The 23,473-nt window shown below is 41.6% G+C and overlaps 2 protein-coding genes across 2 annotated transcripts in view; both read left to right on the top strand.

Moving 5' to 3' along the window:
• The window catches only part of ppp1r21 (protein phosphatase 1, regulatory subunit 21), a 38,053-nt gene extending 24,454 nt beyond the window's left edge, over positions 1-13,599 (top strand). Inside the window, exons 18-22 of the mRNA XM_084075691.1 lie at positions 312-347; positions 1,126-1,242; positions 4,028-4,126; positions 4,712-4,840; positions 10,840-13,599. Coding sequence (XP_083931817.1) covers positions 312-347; positions 1,126-1,242; positions 4,028-4,126; positions 4,712-4,840; positions 10,840-10,869 — 411 coding nt within the window. The 3' untranslated portion in view covers positions 10,870-13,599. The remainder of the gene's footprint in view (positions 1-311; positions 348-1,125; positions 1,243-4,027; positions 4,127-4,711; positions 4,841-10,839) is intronic.
• A 1,144-nt stretch (positions 13,600-14,743) lies between these two features.
• On the top strand, positions 14,744-23,299 carry ston1 (stonin 1). Its single transcript, XM_084075349.1, has 4 exons — positions 14,744-14,917; positions 18,054-20,027; positions 20,742-20,944; positions 21,884-23,299. The coding sequence occupies exons 2-4, from the start codon at positions 18,140-18,142 to the stop codon at positions 21,947-21,949; spliced, it is 2,157 nt and encodes a 718-aa protein (XP_083931475.1). The 5' UTR covers positions 14,744-14,917; positions 18,054-18,139; the 3' UTR covers positions 21,950-23,299.
• Positions 23,300-23,473: the final 174 nt, after the last annotated feature.

The raw sequence follows: 23,473 nt of genomic DNA, 5'->3' as shown, positions 1-23,473 counted from the left end.
TGATGTGGCAGGATGGCAGAACGGTTTCGTGCAGAACCACAGTTTCATCACTCACAGTTGCATGCTCTCTCTCTCTGCATCTGGTTGTCTCTAAGTCTAATACATAGTCACCACCACCGCAGTCAATCTATTTTAGATCTTTATTGTTGTGTAGTGGCTTTCATGGCGAGTTTGGTCTATGAATGTAAGACTCCTGCTGGGGCTTCATGCAGGGAAACTAAGCCAAGATGTTGAAATTTATGATCCGTGAACCATGACGTAACTTAAGTCCCCAACGTGTTAATGTGTCTTGTGTGTGTTGTCGTCACCAGGTCGGCATGCTGTCAACAACACCTACTGTTGAACATGTAAGTTGGAGTGAATGTCAGATATACACAATACTGTCAAGATCTAACACAATAAGATCCTCAGTGTTTTTATTTATCCATCTGTAACTCTGAGACATGTACAAGTGTAACCAAATGGACTCTTACGGGTCCATTTGGCAGTGGTGGAAAGTAACTAAGTACATTTAGTTAAGTACAATTTTGAGGTTTACTTGAGTATTTCCAAATTTCAGTACTTTTACTTCTACTCCACTACATCTCGGAGGCATTCTACTTTAACTCCACTACAATTATTTGAAAACTTTAGTTACTAGTTACTTTGCAGATATAAATGATTACATTATGTGAGGGTTGGGAGGGGGGGTTTGTGTTTGTCTTGTGCGTTTGTTTTTTTTCACAGAAAATTAGAAGAGTTCTGTCATTGTTGATCCTCCTGTAAAACTGACTTCTTCAATAAAAATTATGTGAAAATAAATTATTACATTATAAAACATACATTAGCCACTTTAGCCCTATTTTATACATAGGCTATTTTCAAACATCTTAGTACTTTTACTTTTGGTACTTTAAATTATTTTGATGCCAATACTTTTGTATTTTTACTCATTTACATTTTTTATTCTGGACTTTTACTTGGACTTTTACTTGTTACTTGTACTTGTAGTATTTCTATATGGCAGTATTGGTACTTTTACTTAAGTAAAGAATTTGAGTACTTTTTCCACCACTGCCATTTTGGTTACATTTGTACACACTCAGGGTCAAATGAACAGGGAGCATGTTGTGTCTGTGTGTGCAGATGGGAGACGAGGAGTCCAGGGAACAGTTGATAAAGACTCACTACATGACCAGAGTGGGAGAGCTCACCACCCAGCTGCAGATCTCTGACAGCAAGGCCGTGCACTTCCATTCTGAGGTGAGGGTCCTATCTGTTGTCACACTAACCCTAACCCACGGGTGTCAAACTTGGCGGCCCGCGGGCGTTTGGCGGCCCGCGAAAAGGTCCATGGCGACCCACGAAGTGATTTGAAAAAACACCTTTTCATACTAGCTCTAATGGGAAAAAAACAAGAGAGAGAAAAAAGACCAAAAAAAACGGCGGCGCAGGCAGTTATCCCCCCCGACCCCCCTTGCCTCTGACTGCGAAGTTCTAATAGTGGCCAAACTTGTTCTGTGAGAACAACAATGGCCAAGTCATGTCTAAACAATCAAGACAAGAGGAGATCAAGAAATAAATCTAATCACCCACGCTGGCACAAACATGTGAGTCTAAAAGTGTATTGATCCCTGCTAACCAGCGCTGCCCAGGGAAACAAGGACGAGGAATTTTATTGGCTCACTATTGGATACATCGTGACATCGCTTCTTTAAGGGGACCGTAAGGGTCCGTTTGGTTCCATTTGTACGGGTGGTTGCGTCGTCGTGTTTACATGTGCGGTGGAATAACGGCCGTTGCGAGTGAAACGCTGAAAATTTTCACTCGTCCTCTGTCTCTGTTGACAATTTTAATAATCCAAATGACAATAATCAGTTTAGGAAACTCTTAAAAACTCCCTGTGAATGAATGACTAGTGTCGATTAGCGTGACGGTCTATCGTTGCCGGAAATCTGACAGCAACCCGATCTCACACGACTTAGTATACATTGCACGTAGGTGTCATTCCGTGCATAGACAACTGGAAAACCCGAAAATCCGTACATAGCCGCCTCGCATCTCCCCCATTGACTAAACCAGGGGTCTTTAACGTTTTCAGGCCAAGGACCCCCTAGCTGAGAGAGAGATGAAGCAGGGACCCCCCTATGTATTGTATAAAATGTTGTTGCAGATAAACTTTTACTGTTCTTTTTTCCCTATACACCTATACCTCTTTGCCAAAAATAGCCGATCTACAAGCTCACAACGCCTCGCAGCGCGAGGCGTTGTGAGCTTGTAGATCTGCTATTTTTTGGCTAAAGTTCTCCTCAGAAAAGGGATGCTAGGGTTATAGTGGTTAATGTAAAAGGAAGAAATCCTATCACACAAAGATTTGGCGGACCCCCTGTAGTAACTCTGAGGACCCCCTAGGGGTCCCGGACCCCCTGTTGAAGACCCCTGGACTAAACCATTTCGGAGGCGCGCAGTCTCAAGGGAACTGGAGCCACGCGAGGGACCACCGAGCGAGCGAGCGAGCTAAAGCGAGCGAGCGAGCGAGCGAGCTAAAGCGAGCGAGTTGCCGTCCCGAGCGTTGCGACGTTCCCTTGAGCCTACTCAGCGCCGTTTGAGTTGTGTACCGATAGGCACAGAATCGTACATTTTGTTGTGGGGGACTGCTCCGCTTCCGGGTTTTTCCGGGTTGCAACCGGTTACGCCCACCGTGGGACTCGCTGTACATATGCACGGATTTTCGGGTTTTCTAGGCGACTATGCACGGCATGACGTGCACTGGATCCGTGCAATGTATACTACGTTCTGTGAGATCAGGCTGCTGACAGCAAGGCTGTGGACTTCCATTCCGAAGTGAGGCTCCCTCCACTCCGCTGTCACACAGGAGAACATTCTGTCTTCTGTCTGCTTCTCTGTCTTATTGCACAAGACCTGTGTCTTTCACAGCAGTCCAAGTGTTAGGCTAACCCTTCTTCATCTGGCAGTGTGCACGGAAAGAGATGCACGCACGCAGTGTCGCACGCACACACACGCAAGTTCTCAATCTCTCAAACCTCTTTTCTTCCTTCCCCTCGTCAGCAGTGGGCTGAAGGATTGAAGGAAGTAAGAAAGGTTCTTAGGGACTTTTGGGTGTATAAATAGATAAAAATGCAAAAATAAATGAATGAAATAAACCGAGCTCAGCTAAAAAAGGAAACGCCAGGCAACCCCCTTCCTCCTTTGCCTCTCACAGCTGCATGCACATCAAGGTTATTAAGGGAAACATTACAGCTTTAGTTTTATGCAATATGGAGGAGGCTGCATCTGAATTATAGATCCGGTTGAGGTCCTTGCTGAACTGTGACTACTAGACACGTGTTGTTGGTCATGTGTGTGTTTTGTAGAATATAGCAACAGGAATACACCTGACTGTGACTCAGTTTCTCCCTAAGCACTTCCTCAAGACACTGACATGAACAATGGACACTATAACCTGTTGCCTTTGTGCCCCCACACACACACACGCACACGCACACGCACACGCACACGCACACACACACACACACACACACACACACACACACACACACACACACACACACACACACACACACACACTCAGAGGCATCTCTGCGTACACACAATCACACACGAACGGGCAAAAAAATATATACACATACAGTATGCACAGTTATTAAGGCCGGACCTACTGCACACATACTTACACACACCACACATTTATATTATTTCAACACATCCCACACACAGGCACCCGACACTTAAAATACATAATTGTACACCTACTGTAAACAATCACACAATAAAATAATATTAAATATTATGCACTAATAATAAAGGCACTAATACTAAAGGCACCTCACAATGTGCTATTATTATTGTATTTTATTTCAGTGCAATTTTGTATTGACTATTATGGCTATTGTTATTTTATTGCAATATTCTGCTGTATTCTGCCAAACCCCAAGCATTGTAATCTTGTATATTCCTTTTTATGCAATGTAACAAAAACAAATCTTCAATCTCAACTCTTTTATTTGACTCTGCTTTCATTTCACAGTGCCGAGCCTTGGCCAAGCGTTTAGCCATCGCCGAAAAGTCACGAGAGACTCTGAACGAGGAGGTCAAACTGGCCAATCAGAACATCACACGCTTGCAGGTACAGTTTCACAAACGGAAAATAGAAACGCTTCCGTGATAAATGCAAGAAACCGGTTCTCGTCATATCTTAACATTTGGACTCGCGTTAGGGCTTACGCGTTTAACCCTTTGAGACCTGGAACTGTGTCATTTTTAGATTTAAGCTAAAAAGCATTATTTTACACTTTGGGCTATTCAAAAATAGCAGATATACAAGCTCATAGCGCGGCACCGAGTGCCGCACTACGAGCTTGTAGATCTGCTATTTTTTTTTAATCGTGAAAATGTGTGCAAATCTTTGAATATATATATTTTTAAAGCAAACATTTTTAACTCAAATCTTTGCTTCTGGGGGGTCCCTGGAACAAGATATTTTGATGGGGGTCCTCGGCCAAATACATATAATTCTGGGGGTCCTTGACATGAAAAAGATTGAGCACCACTCATATAGAAACATACATTTTTCAGAAAAAAAATGGATTTAGGAGACATGTAGAATCGGCTTCAGGTCTCAATGGGTTAAACTGTTCCTTATTCAGTTGGGGAACCCCCTCAAGAATCCCACTCTGAGAGCCAGTGTCATAACCAGTGTCTGCTTTTACAGGACGAGTTGGCCACGACAAAGAGAAGCTATGAAGATCAGCTGAGCATGATGAGTGACCACCTGTGTATTATGAACGAGACACTGAGCAAGCAGAGAGAAGAAATCGACACGCTTAAACTGGGCAGCAAGGTACGGCTGTGAAACAAAACACTTCTGGCAGCTATCATAACCTGAAATACAGCCCCTGTTCTAATTTCAGTTTTACAAACTTTACTGAAAATATAACTTTTAGTAGTTTTTAACGAAAACTGGCAATCTTACAAAAGAGATAAGATATAGATAGTAAAAATCACACCCAGTGTGAAGTGGGCGGTGTGTGGTCATCACAACATGACTCACTTTAAAAAAAGGATAAATGACTTTTTTTAAAGTCCATACTGCTATTCATAGGGCTGCACATGTGTCATGTGTTTCGCTAGCCAATCACAGTCCTGAATTTGCAAAGTCAGCCAATCACATTACAGTTAGTGGTGATGACACTAGCTGTAATGTGATTGGCTGACTTTGCAAAAGTATCGATTTGCATTAACAATGGAAGGGTTAGGGGGTATACAAATCTTTTGGTCGGTGTCCAAAACTCACTTATAGGGGGCGGCTACACCGCCCCAAAAACAGAAGTAAGCACAGCGACCTCTAAAGATTATGGTTCATAGACTATGGCCTCCACTTTAAAATCAAATCCAAAACATTACAGCATAGATGTTACAGCCAGCTGTGCAGTGACGCAATGGAAATAAGCTCTCAATCTTTATTGTGTTTTTATCCTTTTGACAGATATGTACTGTAGATATTGTGTTATATATCTACCCACCCATCTATCATATATCTATAAAAATAAAAACGCCACGACTGTATGGGGAGAGATTTGTCTCAAAAGTATTTGTGAATCCAATACCAAGATGCACAAATATTCTTTGATTTACAAATGTGTTTCCATGATTTACAAATGTATTTTGCAATCTACAAACACAAATTATTTATTTGTGACTTTTGTAAATTTGAATTTGTAATTTTTACAAAAAAATATTATACTTGTGTGTGCATTTATCATAAAATATCATTTGTAAATCATCTATTCTGTGTGTGAATTGTTGGATCTTATTTGTGAGTAGACCAACACACGCATACCTTCCTTTTTCCTGTTACATCATTTTGAGACAAACATCACGCTTTTTTAAGAGAATTTTTACAAATGTATTTTCCTATCCACAAACTTACTTGTAACTTGTAAGTTCGCATCTAAATACATGTGCTAAGTTTCACACAGTGTTGGTGAGATTCACTCTCACTTTCTGCAGATCCGTGTGTCGCTGAGATTTATACTTTCTGCAGATCCGTGTGTCTGCAGATCCGTGTGTCTGCAGATCCGTGTGTTGGTGAGATTCATACTTTCTGCAGATCCGTGTGTCTGCAGATCCGTGTGTTGGTGAGATTCATACTTTCTGCAGATCCGTGTGTCTGCAGATCCGTGTGTTGGTAAAATAAATAAAATAAAATAAAATAAAATAAAATAAAATAAAATATACTGTCTATATACTGGGGGGGATTGTAACAGAAGAAAATCTTCACAGTCTAATGGTAGGTATGATGTCTCCCCGGGATCCAAACTAGTTAAAATAGCAGATCTGCAAGCTTGTAGATTTGCTTGTAGATCTGCTATTTTCATTGCGTGTTCTTTTTAATTAATTGATGGAATTTCTTAGATTTTTTATTTATTAGTTTTTAGATTTTAGACTTTTGGGTGGGACATTTTTTTGAAATAATATATAATATATTTGAAACGGAAAAAAGGGATCTTTCCTTGTGAACCATAAAAATGTGTACATGAGCCACAAAAGGGTCCCCACCCACTGTTTGGGAAACAGTGATCTAACCCAGTGGTTCTCAACCCTTTCAGGCCGCGACCCCCCAAAATAATCATATTTGAACTGGGGACCCCCCACCCTGATACGCACTTGGAATGTAGGAGTTGATGCATTACGTTTAGTTTGACTCTATTGTGAAAATAGCAGATCTTCAAGCTCACAACGCCTCGCAAGGAAGGAGTTGTGAGCTTGTAGATCAGCCATTTTCAAAATGTTTTCTTATATAGAGGATATGCGTGTGACATCATCATCAAACCCGGAAGTTATGCAGGAATGCCTACTGAGTGTCAAAAAAATACTTTCTGGCCTTGACAGCCCATGCACCCAAACAGAAAAGCCATAATTATCTGATTGCATTAAACAACATTAAACAATGTTAAACTCACTTTGCATGTTGCTTTGCCACTCGCTTTGCCACTCGATGTGCCATTCACTTTAAGCATGCGCATATCCTCTATTATTATTATTGTTAGACAATTTGGCCAATGTTTGACAATTTTTGCGAACGCGCCGAAGGCGCGCCTCCGCCCAAGTGGAGCTTACTATGAAATCCTGCTCGGCTTGTGTGTGTGTGTGTGTGTGTGTGTGTGTGTGTGTCTGTCTGTGTGCGTGCACTGCCTGTGTGCAGCCTCCAGAGTGCGCCAGAGTGCCGAGCAGGGTTTCATACATACATACACACACACACACACACACACACACACACACACACACACACACACAGACGCCTGCACTACAGTGTGGCCATGAAGAACGCAGGAATGTAGACAATGCTCTGATTAAAATGCACACACCTGCAACATATTTCGAGCTGCGTTCGCTTCCAGCGTTCGCACGTCTTACTTGTTTATAGTATAGTAACTATAGTTTGTTGATTATTTTGATGCAGTAATGTTTTTTTGTTTTTTTTTGGTATTAAAATGGTCTCTAAGATCCTTAAATTGTCACTTCACTCTAAACCAAACCAGCTTAAGCAGGCCTGACCAGCTTGTCCAGCCTGGCATACCAGGCTGGACAAGCTGGTCAGGCTGGTTTGTCAGTGTAGCTGGTTAGCTGGTCACTAAGCTGGATTCTGCTGGTCTTTGCTGGTCAGCCAGCTGGCTGGCTGCACTGACCAGCAAAGCCAAGCTGGTAGCTGGTCTTTGCTGGTCAAATGGGTGGACTGACCAGCAAAGCTGGACTTAACTGGTCAGATGGTTGGACACTGGACAGCCCAGCTGATAAGCTGGTCAAGTTTGGTTAGATCAGTGGTTCTCAATGTAGAACTAAATATAAGAAAACATTTTGAAAATGGCAGATCCACAAGCTCACAACTCCTTCCTTGCGAGGCGTTGTGAGCTTGAAGATCTGCTATTTTCACAATAGAGTCAAACTAAACGTAATGCATCAACTCCTACATTCCAAGTGCGTATCAGGGTGGGGGGTCCCCAGTTCAAATATGATTATTTTGGGGGGGTCAAAAAATTTCCCACCCAAAAGTCTAAAATCTAAAAACTAATAAATAAAAAATCTAAGAAATTCAATCAATTAATTAAAAAGAACACGCAATGAAAATAGCAGATCTACAAGCAGATCTACAAGCTTGCAGATCTGCTATTTTAACTAGTTTGGATCCCGGGGAGACATCATACCTACCATTAGACTGTGAAGATTTTCTTCTGTTACAATTCTCCCCCCCCCCCCCCCCCCCCCAGTATATAGACAGTATATTTTATTTTATTTTATTTTATTTTATTTTATTTTATTTATTTTACCAACACACGGATCTGGAAACACACGGATCTGCAGACACACAGATCTGCAGAAAGTATGAATCTCACCAACACACGGATCTGCAGACACACGGATCTGCAGAAAGTATGAATCTCACCAACACACGGATCTGCAGACACACGGATCTGCAGAAAGTATGAATCTCACCAACACACGGATCTGCAGACACACGGATCTGCAGAAAGTATAAATCTCAGCGACACACGGATCTGCAGAAAGTGAGAGTGAATCTCACCAACACTGTGTGAAACTTAGCACATGTATTTAGATGCGAACTTACAAGTTACAAGTAAGTTTGTGGATAGGAAAATACATTTGTAGAAATTCTCTTAAAAAAGCGTGATGTTTGTCTCAAAATGATGTAACAGGAAAAAGGAATGTATGCGTGTGTTGGTCTACTCACAAATAAGATCCAACAATTCACACACAGAATAGATGATTTACAAATGATATTTTATGATAAATGCACACACAAGTATAATATTTTTTTGTAAAAATTACAAATTCAAATTTACAAAAGTCACAAATAAATAATTTGTGTTTGTAGATTGCAAAATACATTTGTAAATCATGGAAACACATTTGTAAATCAAAGAATATTTGTGCATCTTGGTATTGGATTCACAAATACTTTTGAGACAAATCTCTCCCCATACGACTGTCCCCCAGGCAATCTGGAAAACCATACATCACTTATAGCCAAATGTCAAGAGGAGCATTGAGACCTGAAGCCGATTCTACATGTCTCCTAAATCTCAACAGTATTCTCAAAAACGTTTGTTTCTATATCAGTGGTGCTCAATCTTTTTCATGTCAAGGACCCCCAAAATGATATGTATTTGGCCGCGGACCCCCATCAAAATATTTTGTTCCAGGGACCCCCAGAAGCAAAGATTTGAGTTAAAAATGTTCGCTTAAAAATATATATATATTCAAAGATTTGCACACATTTTCACAATTTTTCAAAAATAGCAGATCTACAAGCTCATAGCGCGGCACTCGGTGCCGCGCTATGAGCTTGTATATCTGCTATTTTTGAATAGCCTAAAGTGTAATATAATGCTTTTTAGCTCAAATCTAGAAATGACTGCAGTTCCAGGTCTTAATGGGTTAATATTTTGAACTTGGTCCTCAAAATGCACATATTTGTCAAAACATAATCTATGGTTCCCCCCTGGAATGAATGTATAGCACTACAGGTTGGTGCTGGAAAACATTAAACGGCTGAGAAACACTGAGGGGGGATTTATGTATGTGTGGCATTTATGGAGTGTATAAAACGTCTTAAATCTAATGGAAGATGCATCAAAATCTTGAGTACAGTCAGTCAGTAGCTTTTGGGAGTTGGAGCGATCGTTTGGCGTTATCGCGTAACGTGTGACATTCTAAAGTTTCGGGGCCGGTTGGCAGCTGCCTGGCCTGATGGGAAAAGCACCTGTCAGCACCATCTGAAAAAGTCATTAAGGAAAGGTTGGTGAAGTGGAGAGGCCTGTTAAAGTATGTGCGTTAGACAGTGTTACAAGGTGTGTGGATATTGATCTTTTTTTCTTTCTGCTAGCCCAGTACCAACTAAACCTCCCAACCCCCTTTCAATGTTTTGAAGTCCAATGTAGAGAAACGACGGGGAAAGAGAAATTCATTCTTGCCCTTTTTATTATTTGTTTTACTCAATGAAAGCAGAATTTTCATTGACAGTCACGGTTTTAAATGCTGTCGTTAACCCATTAAGACCGGGAATGTATCTGTGTCATTTTTTGATTTCTTTGGGCTATTCAAAAATAGCAGATCTACAAGCTCATGCCGCGCTACGAGCTTGTAAATCTGCTATTTTTGAAAAAAATCTTGAAAATGTGTGCAACTCTGTGACTGTAGGCTATATTTCTTTTTTTAATCTTTTACTCAAATTTTTGCTCTCTAAAAATATTTTGAGATGGGGGGGGGGGGGGGTCCACGGCCAAATACATATCATTTTGGGGGTCCTTGACATGAACAAGTTTTGTTCCAGGGACCCCCAGAAGCATATATTTGAGTAAAAAAAAATAGTTTGAAAAAAGATGTACATTCAAAGATTTGCAAACATTTTCACGATTAAAAGAAAATTGCAGATCTACAAGCTGCACTCGGTGCCGCGCTATGAGCTTGTATATCTGCTATTTTTGAATAGCCAAAGTATAAAATAATGGTTATAGGCTATAGCTAAAACTCTTAAAATGACTCAGATGCGTTCCCGGTCTAAAAGGGTTAACCCATTAAGACCTGGAACGCATCTGTGTCACTTTAGATTTATTTGGCTGTTCAAAAATAGCAGATATACAAGCTCATAGCGCGGCACCGAGTGCCGCGCTATGAGCTTGTAGATCTGCTATTTTTGAAAAATCTTGAAAAAATATTTTCCAGATTAAAAAAAAAAAACTGTTAGGATTTAGAAAACATTTTTAAGAATCGTCCCAGGTCTTTAATATCAAATACTCTGTTGTTGTTCTTCCTTTTTAGGGAAATGCCAAAAAGAACAAAGGACGCTAGGTTGGGCTGTATGGGTAGCTGGCTCTGTTTGGCATCACACGGGGCACCCCGAGAGAAGACCTGGACTGGGTGGGGCCCTCACCCCCCCAGTAGAGACCTGTGTGACGACTACTACCATCACCACCACCACCACAACCACAGGGAGGAGGAGCTAGTACCTGACCCTCTGCTCTCTCCACTGTCTGTCACACAGATGGGGTGGGAGGAGGTTCAAAATGCCTGACATGAGGAAGAGTCTTTTTTTTTTTCTTTCCCCTTTTTTTTACAGCAACTAACTATGACAACTCTATGACATAATTTGTAAAAATGCTTCCTGAAACTTTCAGGGAAGCAGCTGCTTGACCTCGTGGCCAGCACAGGCAGGGTGGGAACACTCAACACAGCAAAGTTCTTCCTCCCCCCGAGGGGCGGATAGACAGTTGAAGCCTCGCTTAAAGCTTATCTGAAGTGAAGACTTGAAGACCAAACCCTGTTTATTACTGTGGCGTGTGTGTGTGTGTGTTTTTTCTCTCTGTTTAATGTGTGTGTGTGTGTGTGTGTGTGTGTGTGTGTGGGATTGACAGAAAAACATTGAAATAAGATTTGTGTTGCTGTTTGCTAATCTATGGACAAACATGATACGAGAAAAAGTAGGTGCGAGCAATTGTGTGTATGTTTGGTTTTTCATTCTTTTCAGACAAAAAGTGTGTTTTGTCTTAATCGTGTGTCTGTCGCACCAGGCTTCTTTGCAAACAAACTAAGATGACTATAATTGTTGAGCTTTAGACTGAACTGGAGAATATTTTGGGCCCAAGTGCTCAATTAGGGGCCTATATTATAGCGACATATAATCGCCCTTCTGCTTCATTTGTATTCCATCGTACGACGGTGTCACTTATGCCAATAATAGGAGATCCACAAGCTGACAAACTCGCTGCATCGCGAACTTTTGGGCATCATGCCCGTTAAGTGGCAGTCTGTAGCCAACACCAACGACACCCTGTATGCCACTAAGAGGACGATATGGTGGGGTCGCTTTGAATGACCCAGAGCAGGTCCAGAAAGACTTGAACCTGCCCTACAACAGTGGTTCTCAACCCGTGGGTTGGGACCCCCAAGGGGGGTCCCCACTTGATTTTGTGGGGGTCCCCAGATGACAGTGAAGTGACAATTTAAGGACTTCCAAGGCCATTTTAATACCTAAAGAAAAAGACCATTACTGCATCAAAAGTAATCAACAAACTATACTATAAAAACTGGTCAAACATTGGCCAAATTGTCATATAATATGAGAAGGAGGAAATAATTGTGAAAATAGCCGATCGACAAGCTCACAACGCCTCGCAACGCGAGGCGTTGTGAGCTTGTAGATCTGCTATTTTCACAATATTTATCTGTGGATTCAAACTAAATGTAATGCCTCAACTCCTACATTCCAAGTGCTTGTCAGGGTGGGGGGTCCCCAGTTCAAATATGTTTTTTTTGGGGGGTCACGGCCTGAAAAGGTTGAAAACCACTGCCCTCCAAGATATAGGCCATTTTTGGCAGGTGTCACCGTCGTAGGACCAAGTATAAATCAGGCACACCACAAACTTACGTTTTTTTTATTTCAACCTCCAACAGAAACATTTACACAGACACTTGAATTCATTCCTCATTATGGTGTCCTTCCTGTCCTCTGGATGCTAAAGGAAACGTGTCTGCAGTCTAAGCAGCGTTCCACTGTTTACCTAGAGGACAGCAACAGGACGGACAAGCTTACCAAGAGTTCATGAACCGGTGTCTGATTTGTCTTTGTGTGAACTTGCTCTGTAACAATGGTAGTTTTTATCACCAAAAGTACATGGATGTGCACTTAGAACATTTTGTGTAGCACAATAGTCAATGTTCTATCGTACAGTATATGGATAAAAAGGGTTAATGTGAAATATACGCTCTTTTCAATTAATGATTATACATTATTGTATTGTATACATTTTTTTAAAGGAATATACAACAAAGGCATTTATTCAGAAGTTAAAAAGATGTCTTATTTTCCATAAAACAAACAAAAAACCCTGAAAAGTACCACTATACAACTACATTTTGGGGCTCTTTTATGTCAGTGGTTCTCAAACTTTTTCATGTCAAGGACCCCCAAAATGATATGTATTTGGTCGCAGACCCCCATCTCAAATATGTTGTTCCAGGGACCCCCAGAAGCAAAGATTTGAGTTACAAATGTTAGCTTGAAAAATATATATATTCAAAGGTTTGCGCAAATGTTCACGATTTTTCAAAAATAGCAGATCTGCAAGCTCATAGCGCAGCACTCGTTGCGCGGCACTTGTCGCTGGAACCAAATATTTTCTGATGGGGGGGTCTGCGGCCAAATACATAGTAGTTTTGGGGGTCCTTGACAATTATAAAAATGTTTGTGAACCACTGATATAGAAACATAAGCTTTTTAGAAAACTGTTGGGACTTAGAAGACATTGTAGAATCGGCTTCAGGTCTTTAATGGGCTAAGGGTCCACTGCTGACCCCTCAAGGACCCCAGGGGGTCCCTGGTCCCCATTATATTAAGAACCACTGGATTAGAAAAAAGAAACAAGGCCTTCCCTCAACACAGGCTTTGAGCAGCTCAGTCACTTTGTTTTTAACTTTAATTGCCAGTTGTCACCAGCAAACCCCAAAGGTTTGCCCTCGCCTCCTAAAACATAATGAAAAGTAATACTGATGTTGTTATATACTCAATAAGCACATATTAATATGTGGAAGAATAAAAGGTTTGATCAAATTGAATGCTTGTATTCGTAGTGGGTTACTACTGACTAACAATTGAGATAAAACAAAAAAGAATGGTGCATATTGATTGATTGATTGAGTATTTTATTAGGCAAAAAATGTGAACAGCACAATTACATTTATAATAGTTTGTCTAAAAGGTCTGTCCAAAAAAGTCCTTGCGGTCTTGTTTCCATTGTGGTCCTTGGTATTCAATTCATAGACATATATAGTAGCAACCAAGCAGTTCAAATATCAACACAAAAATACAGAAAAAAATAACTATATGTACAAACAAAAGAAAAAATGCAGAAAAAATATATAAATATTGTTCACAAAGAACAGATCTTAAAGCTAACAGTGGGAATCTGCGATAGAATATAGATCAAAGCTTCAATCCGCTCCGGAGCTTATTTTAATGAATAAAATGTTATAAAGTTTAATCCTACTATAATTCTAGTAACCTCTGTCTGTAGTGGTGAGTGAGTAGGTGAAGCTACCCGGTTCTCCTCAGTGGCTGGACCAATTGCTCTGATTTTGCACACAGCCATTGACCATTACCATCTGAACTTAACTGTGAAGCCCGTTTTTCAATTTCACCAAATCTCAGCTTCTTATTAGCGCTTTTGTGTCAGAGAATGTCGCCATGGTTACGGGGCTGCCCAGCTATGGGACGAACTTCCTCCCGGGTTGCCAGATCATGTGCGCATATCCCCCCACGGATGCGTCGACCGGGTATGGTCTAGTATAATATAACTATAGCACATCAGATGGTGCGGTAGCAGATCTACAAGCCCACAATGCGTCTGGATGCAATGCATTGTGAGCTTGTAGATCTGCTATTTTCAAAAGAGTATTTCTACATAGCAGAATTGATGCTTTTACTTAAGTAAAAAAATGTGTGTACTTTTTCCACCACTGTAATTATATTGCAATCATAAAAAAAAACATCTCATGAAAGACACATGTTCCTTCTTAAAGAAAGAAAACATTTAGTGTCCCTTTAACCAGAAAGAAAACATGTAGTGTCCCTTTAACCGGCCACAGGCTAATGAAGTGAGAGAGGGAGGAGTAGAGTTCATCACCTCCTCCAGACTCCAGTCAGTCCATTCCTGACAGGGCTGTCCCATCCCAACACGGACCACAACTCTCTGCACAGCTATTAACTTCTACTCCACTGATTTTTTCGCTGCTCTGCTGCCATTTTGAGGAAAAATCGTCCGACATCATCAGAGATCAAGATGTTTCTCTCTAAACCCAGATAGACATGCCCTGATCTCATAGGCTACGGTCGTGTATCTGTGTGAGTACTGTTTCGCTTTTTTTGTTGTCGTCCCACGTCTAGATCTTTGAGTAACGTAACAAACTCCCCCCAAAAAACTATTATTTTGGGGTCACTCTTGTAAGATATTGCAGAAGTTAGCAGATCAAACATGTTGTTGCTCTAAACGGATACATTGTGAGTGTAAACCATGTAAACCGCTACAATGTAACGGCGGACAGAGACAAAGTTTACACAGAGACTGAACATCAAAACAAACTGGCGGTTTCTGTGCCAGAGAATGGTAGGCCTGGCCTAGAGACTGTGTTGTGCTGCTTGACAACTGATCTGTTAGCCTACATTGTGCCAGGATCAGGATCTGGGTGTTTTTTTTAAGGTTATAGCCTAATGAATTGGTGAAATGTTACAGATTAAGTTATTCCACAACTTCTTTACTGGTGATGTAGCTTCTATATAGGCTACTTTTCACGCCATCGGGATTTCTCTTTAACTCGTGAATCAATGGAGTTTTGCTCTAGTTTAGAGAACAAGCTGTGAAGTTATTGAGTCAGTGAGTGAGTGAGTGCCACGCAACAGCTGACTATAAATGCCCTCCATCCATCCATTCCTATTGGATTTCTCCACTCATTGCATTGATTGCATCTCTGACTCTGAGGCTAAATGTTATGGAGAGGACTCTCTATTTGTCTTAGCAGCGCACAACTAAAAATGCAAGCTGTTGTGTTTTTGGATTGCTTTATTGGTTGTTGTTCAATTGGTTGATTGATTGATGTACTTTATTTAGTAAGACATGAGAACAACAGTACATGGAAGTACAAATTCACAATACGAGGTCTACTAAACTGGAAGACTCATTAAAGCACTGAGCTTGTTTCAAATGAGTTCCCCAAATATATAGGAATAGTTCAATTTGACCACTTGAACAGAACATAACATAGACAGTTCTGTTAATGGGCCATAACATAACCCATAATCATTCATAACCCAATAAATCCATAATCATCACTGCTGCTGAGGATTGTTACTCATGTCTTCTTGAGTAACAAACCTAGTCACATTTAGTCACATTTGGTTAGTAAGGCCAGTGGTTCTCAAACTTTGAGGTGCCCAAGGAGGACCCCCATCTCTGAATGTATTGTGCCAGGGACCCCCTGAATAGAAGATTTGTGTTAAAAAATGCAAAAGTGAAATTCTTCCAACACTTTTTTGGGAAATGTTCTAAAATAGTAGATGTAATCGATGTAGATATACAAGCTCGCAGCGGGTCACGCTTGTAGATCTGCTATTTTTGAATAGCCAACGCATAACAGGATGGATGGATAAAGGGCTTAACATGTATTAACAAATTTAGCTGGGGACCCCCTGGAACTCCCTCAAGGACCCCTGGGGGTCCCCAGACCCCACTTTGAGAACCAACGAGTTAGTTAGGCAATGATGATAAGAGAGAACCACATTTGATAAATTCTTGAAACATTTTTGAAATGTTATAAAAAAGTAATTAAGATAACACTTGTGAGGGACAGAGTAGGCTGGTATTTCCTGTGTGAAAGCTCCTTGTCCCCAAGGAATGCCTGGAATGTCTCATTTGTCCTCTAGATGCAGCACAGCCTCCCATTTCTCTGCTTCCTCCACTTGAGTTACAGACTCAGTGCACTGGAAGTGGGCCTCAGCACAATAAAGGGCCGGGTGACCTCACCTTTTCTTCTTGGCTTTCAGAACCAGTCAAGTGACTATAATAAGATGGGGAGAGAGGAGTGGCAGTATTTTGTCTGCCATGACCGCTGGAAATAACTGATTTTGAACTGAAAATAAAAAGAACCATGACTCATTGTGTCACGTTGTTCAGCTGAAAATCAGTTCTTTTTGGTTTGTATGTAATGTATGATGCTTTTCTAGCACATGACCCAGAATCAGAGCTGGTAGTTTCCTGTTTATCATTAGCTATAGATAGAGGGGGACGCCACTGGTTGTCTTCATGCAAAGGCTGTGTGATCAAAGGGGTGAAGAGGCTGTAATTGTGGCTTTACACATTCAACTAATTTCTCATATAGCCCTATCTCTGAGATGTGGTTTCTTTCAGCTCTTTTGAAAGCGGCTGCGTCTGTCTGTGGCCCCAAGTTGCCTGGTGTTTGCCATGTTTCCAACAACACATCAAAGGCTGACAGTTATTTTGACTATGCGGTCGAATGATTAGCAAGAGAATTAATTTGCAAGATAGCATTTAGATGTTTACTCTCTGCCTCCTGTGGTGATGATTATTGTACAGGTATTTCTCGTTTCACCATGACATTTTTTTTGTGCTCTCTCTGCTGGGATAAGATTTAGAGCTATGTATGTACTGTACAAAGCTTTGTAAAAACAAATAATTGTCTCTGGTATTACAGTGCACGGTAGCGTGTCCCATATTCAGCCAGCTGTGGTCCCTCTTCCAAAGCCTCATGCAGCACCAGCTGTTCTGCCCTATAGCCTAGTTCTCACAGTTCACTGCATACTGGTTAATGCATGCTGGTTGCGCTGTATGCAGTGGTTTTCCCCACAGAAGTACTTTTTTTAGAGTAGGTTTACCAAGCAATAAGGCTCTTCATTTTCAAAGCGTTGCATTTTCAGATGCATCTTAACTCTCAAATTCACTTTGAAGATTCTTTGAACATTAACTAGCAATTTAATTTGTCAATTGATTAAAGATCACTTGTTTAAAGGGATAATTCACCCCCAAAAAATACTTATTTTTCTATTTTTCTATCGATTACACACCCCATGAAGCCTTGAATTCATGGAGATTTTTTTTGGTTTAGGAAATTTAAAAAGAATCTCTGTTCATTCAAGTCACCATGGGGTGTGCAATCGATTGAAAAAAAGTCATTTTGGGGGTGAACTATCCCTTTAATCTTTTTCATCTGAACCTCAATTGTATGAACGTGAAAATACATAAATAAAAGAGCATTGTTTTTATATATTGTGAGTTATTGATGCTCAACTTTGATCTATCCCAGATTATCTATGATAATTGCATTGCCTTTTTTGAATCATCTGCTAGTTGGATTATCTCCATAATAGCCTATAGACATTAAATGTGAAAAGTATCAGGGAAATAACAGATGTGTACTGAAATACTAAAATAAACGGTACTAAACGATGCTATTTTGTTCTCTTACAGACACGTGGGCCTCTGATGAGGGTGAGGATTAATCCACCGAAGGCAGAGCTGTTGTTTTGAACCCGGGTCTCCAGACAATCTCCGCGATGAACAACTCAAACTGGGTGACTTTCGACGACGAGAGCACACCTGTGTCATCCCCTCAGAAACCCCCGTCTTCTTCATCATCAGGGTCAAACAAAGGATCGATACCCCGTCCTAATGGTCTGAAGCTCGTCCTCCCTCCCATTAATAGAGACCCGTCGTCCTGGAGCTTCAACAGCTCCCTGGAATCCCCTCAGATACACTCGGGTCTTAACGGAAGTTCCTGTGTGCCATGCAACACCCCCTTCTGCACCCCGGTGAGCGCCAATCCCAGCACCGCCTCCCCGTTTCACTATGGTTCATGGGAAACGAACAATGTCTCCCACAGCTTTTCCAGCACATCTGCCATATCCATGTCCTCTCCGGGCCCAGAGGACAGTCCACAGGTCCTGAGTAATAAACCGTCAGATGGAACCAACCCTTTCCCTTCTTTCCAGGGAGACTCGGGACACTTCAACCCCTTCTGGGAGGGGGCCGGCCAGGGAGTCGACGTGGGGGGGAGCTCCTCTTCGGATTCAGAATGTGAGACCCAGAGCCTGCCTCGTTTCTTCATCCGGACTAAAGACGGCGCCGAGCCGCCACGAGACCAAATCCAGAGCTCCTACTCGTACATTTGCCACAAGCTGGAGGGGCTTCGAGCGGAGAAAGACGACGAAGCAGAGACGGTACGAGATGGTGGTGGTGAGAGACAGCTAAGTTGCAAAACAGATCCGAGCAGCACGGAGGTGAGGGAGGGTCCGTCGCAGTTCGTTCCCCAAGGTCTGTTCCGTAGCCAGAAGCGAGACGGCTGGTCTTTGATGCTCAGGATCCCGGAGAAAAAGAACCGCATGTCCTCCCGACAGTGGGGCCCGATCTTCCTGCGCCTGCTCCCGGGCGGCGTGCTGCAGATGTACTACGAGCGAGGCCTGGAGAAGCCGTTCAAGGAGTTCCAGCTCCTGCCGCAGTGCCGGCTCTCCGAGCTCAAGCTGGAGAGCTACGGCGAGCCCCGCAAGATCCTCTCGGTGAAAGTGGAGCACTTCTCGTACGCGGAGAAGAAGCGCTACCACCCCAAGCTGGAGGTGACGCACGAGGCCGAGATCGAGCAGCTGCTCAAGTTCGGCACCACGGAGCACGGCGACATGGACGACCTGCTGGTCGCCATGGAGGAGGAGATCTTTAAGTTGTCCACGCCGCACCCGCAGAGACGTCATTACGAGGAGCAGGAGCTGTCGCTGCAGATCACCGATCACATGTGGGTACAGCTGGATAAAGCCGGTGGAGTCATGGGACGAGCGGCCTTCACGCAGATCCACTGTCTGGCGTTTCTAAGCGAAGACGCCGATTGTTTCCTGGCACTCAACGACCTGGGGCTGCTCCGGTTTGACTCCAGTTACGGATCCGAGGAAGACAACGAGATCTGGATGGAGATGGCGGACTGCCACTTCCACAGATGCATCAACGAGGTGGAGTTTCAGAGGTCCCGTCTCGTTAAATTCTCCCCTCCCGACGCTTGCCGGGTGGAACTGATGCGATACAAAACCGTGGCGTTGGGATGCACGGAGCTGCCTTTCTCGGTGAAGGCCGTGGTCACCGTACAGGGCGCCTACGTGGAGCTCCAGGCTTTCCTGAACATGTCGGCGACTTTCGCGGGAACCTCTGACATGCAGCCGCTCTGCGAGAACGCGGTGATCCGCGTGCCGGTGCCGGGCGACTGGGTCAAAGTGTCACAAACGGTGGCCCTGCTGCGGCAGAGGTCGCTAAAGGCTCGTATGAACAGAAACGCCTGCCTGGGCGCGGTCAGCGCCGCAGAGTCTCAGCCTGTCATGCAGGTGTCGATCGGCACCGTCAAGTACGAGAATGTATACTCAGCGATCGTCTGGAGGATCGACAGACTGCCTGCTAAGAATACGGGTAAGAAATCAATTTCTGCAAGGGCAGGCAGTGTGGATTTTGACAGCAGATTTAGATTTAGTCAATAGTCTTTTGAATCGAATTCCATTTAGTTTTAGTCATATTTTAGTCATCTGAAATGTTTTAGTTTTTATCTAGTTTTAGTCGACTAAATATCATAAGATTATAGTCGACTAAATCTGCAGTTGATTTTAGTCGACTAAAATGTATGTTGGCGGTGCCTTGATGGCGTCGTAATGGCTGATTTTACACCTGGTTGCATGCTGAAAATAGCTGATCTACAAGCTCACAACGTGTTGCAGTGCGACGCTTTGTGAGCTTGTAGATCGGCTATTTTCAGAGCGCAACACCCGAGCGCAACCAAAAATAAAACAACTTGTCTTTTAGTTCTACTGGATCTCTTCTCCACTAGTCCCTCACTAACATTTTAATCTAGTTTTTATTTGTTGATGAAATTGTCAATATATTTAGTCTTAGTTTTAGTCATCACAGCTTAGTTTTAATATAGTTTTTGTCAGTGAAAAAAGGTAGTCGACGAACATTTTTCGTCGTAGTTTTAGTCGACAAAATCAACACTGCTGCCAGGTCAAAATGTTACACTACAACAATCACAAGTCACTTGGAACATCGTCTTCCCATACTTTCCTGAGATATGTGTGCCACTTAGTGGTACAATATGCTAACTGCATGTTGTTCTTTTGTTCTCATGGGCAGCGGTGGATCATCCCCATTCATTCTCCTGCAAGCTAGAGCTGGGGTCAGATCAGGAGATCCCCAGTGATTGGTACCCTTTTGTCACCATGGAATGTGAAATCATGGGAGCGGTCGTGTCACAGACCAGGATCAAGTCTCTGGGCACGGTGAACGACATCCAGCCTCAGAAGAATGTGACCAGCTGGACACGATATCACTGTCAGGTAAGATGTCTGATATACTGTGTATATATATATATGTCATCATCAGAGTTGATGCTTTGATATACATATAGCCTAACATTAAACATTTAAAAAAACATTTTTTATCTTCGCAGAACAATGATTTTGTTCTGTCTTGTGGAAACCTGTGTGTCCAAAACTGTTACTTTTCAGGAAGTGGAAAAAATAACCTGTGTTCTAATGCAGGGGTCTTCGATAGGGGATCCGGGACCCCTAGGGGGTCCTCAAAGTTACTACAGGGGGGCTGCCAAATCTTTGTGTGATATGATTTTTTTTTACATTAACCACCTTGAACCCTAGTATCCCTTTTCTGAGGAGAACTTTAGGCAAAACATAGCAGATCTACAAGCTCACAACGCCTCGCACTGCCAGGCGTTGTGAGCTTGTAGATCGGTTATTTTCGGCAAAGAGGTATAGGTGTGGAGGGAAAAACGAGCAGACCAAGTAAAAAATAAAGTTGAATCTGTTTTTATACAATATAGACGGGGTCCCTGCTTCAATCTCTCCCTCAGCTAAGGGGTCCTTGGCCTGAAAGACTCCTTTCTAATGCAACCAATTTAGTTATTATTTAATCACAAGCTCTTGATAATATTTTTCATTGCTTAAACATTTATAAAACCCACAGAGAGACTTAACCACTTTCAACCTTGGCATCCCTATATCAAAAATCCTCATGAGCTTGCAGATTTTTTCACTTCTTTTTCACTTAGCTATTTTCACTTCTTTGGCGTGTGACACAGTATAAAATAGGGCATTCATCAATGAAAAAAAGATGAAATATGGAGATACAACATTCCTGCCTGCCTGACAGACAGTGATGATTTGTGTCTTTATATTAACCTACATGATTTGTGATATTAACCTACATGATTTGTGATATTAACCTACATGATTTGTGACATGATTAATCTGTCCCATTAGGTGGAGGTGGAGAAGAAGTGGATTGAAACGGAGTCACAGCGGCAGTCTGGATGTATGACCCAGTGATTTCTTCAGCAGTTGCTCCTGTTGGTCCAACACATTTTGCCAAGTCATTATCATGCAGAAAAGGCATCGGGAACAATACGATGAAAGACTTTGTGCTTCTATATTGGATCGTCAAATACATGGAATCACATCAGGGTTTCTCACGCAATTTCTTCACCACTTTCAACCTGGCATCCCTATCTTTGAAGAACATTTTCAGAAATTGTCAATTTTTCAAAAAGACCCTTTTTTCAAACCATTGATGGCTATCTTGACACCTATATTACTTGACAAAGTATATAGAACTTAACCCATTCAATCCGGGGACGCATCTCAGTCATTTTCGATTTCTATGGCTATTTTTTTTTATTGTGAAAATTTGTGCAAATCTTTAAATATATATATTTTTAAAGCGAACATTTGTAAAATATTTTGTGCCAGGGACCCCCAGATGCAAAGGTTTGAGTTACAAATGTTCGCTTTAAATATATATACTGTACGTATTCAAAGATTTTCACTATTTTTATAAAATAGCACCAGATGAGTTGTCAGTGTGATTCTCAAGTTCATGAATTAAAGAACAATGTCACTCCTTCAAAACACACGATGAAATGATCAGAGATGTAAACAGAGAAACTGAGCATGAAGCAAGTCGCTGCTGCAATGACTAATAGAAGAGAATAATGGATATATATAATAATAGAAAAGATTTGCTCTGGCTACTAAACGGCAGAGGGAAACATTGAATCACACAGCCTTTGGTGGAACGTCTTAATGGACATGAACAGATGTATACTTATACTAAGCTTGAATTATTCTAGACTGGTTGAGCAAGTAACCTTTGCCTAGCACTTTACATTTAACTAATGACTTTATTAATTGTAAAATTAACAGTTTATATAGAATGTAAGCTTGTATTTGGATCGTATGCACTCCCCCTCCTGAATGATCGCCAGCCTTAATAAAAATGAGCAAAAAAAATAATGCAAGATAAAGATGAACAGCACGAGATAAACAACATAATTTATGTTCAGACATTTTACAAATATGAACTGCATTTGAACATTTTTGTAAAAGAATATAATTTACAAAAACACATGACATGTCTGTTGTTTACCTTTCATTAAACTTTTTGACTCATTTTGGGAAGGTTGGACCATGGAGGACTACTACTTATTTAAACAAAACCAAGCAAACATATGATCCATTGCCTCTACTCTGATTAGAATTGTCTGAGTTGGTTAAAAAAAAGAAAGGAAGCGGTCATCAGTCTACAACAGTGATTTGATTTGTATTCAGGTGACTGACTTGACAAGTAGCAACTGGTATTTAATGTCAAAAAGTGAAACAGAATTACATTTGTATGCCTTCTGTTACTCTTCATAAAGTATCATGAGGAGTTAAAAATATTGTCTGTCACTCTCTCTCACACACGCAAATGTTTTTTTTTATTGTTTCGAATGTCCTATTTAGGAAAGTGTCTCAGAATATTAATCACACTTAATTTCCCTAATATAGGCATATGCTATTTAGAATGATAAGACC

The sequence above is a fragment of the Gymnoscopelus microlampas genome (assembly GCF_963454915.1).
Source record: "Gymnoscopelus microlampas genome assembly, chromosome: 13".
Classification (NCBI taxonomy): domain Eukaryota; kingdom Metazoa; phylum Chordata; class Actinopteri; order Myctophiformes; family Myctophidae; genus Gymnoscopelus; species Gymnoscopelus microlampas.
The sequence above is the reverse complement of the archived record's forward strand: the minus strand, read 5'-3'. Positions and strand labels throughout refer to the sequence as shown.

Bases quoted from the DNA above. Each gene is read 5' to 3' on its own strand.
- ston1 (XM_084075349.1), top strand. From the start codon at position 18,140: ATGAACAACTCAAACTGGGTGACTTTCGACGACGAGAGCACACCTGTG. The intron at 20,028-20,741 runs GTAAGAAATCAA...TCTCATGGGCAG, and splicing joins ACTGCCTGCTAAGAATACGG to CGGTGGATCATCCCCATTCA. The intron at 20,945-21,883 runs GTAAGATGTCTG...CTGTCCCATTAG, and splicing joins GGACACGATATCACTGTCAG to GTGGAGGTGGAGAAGAAGTG.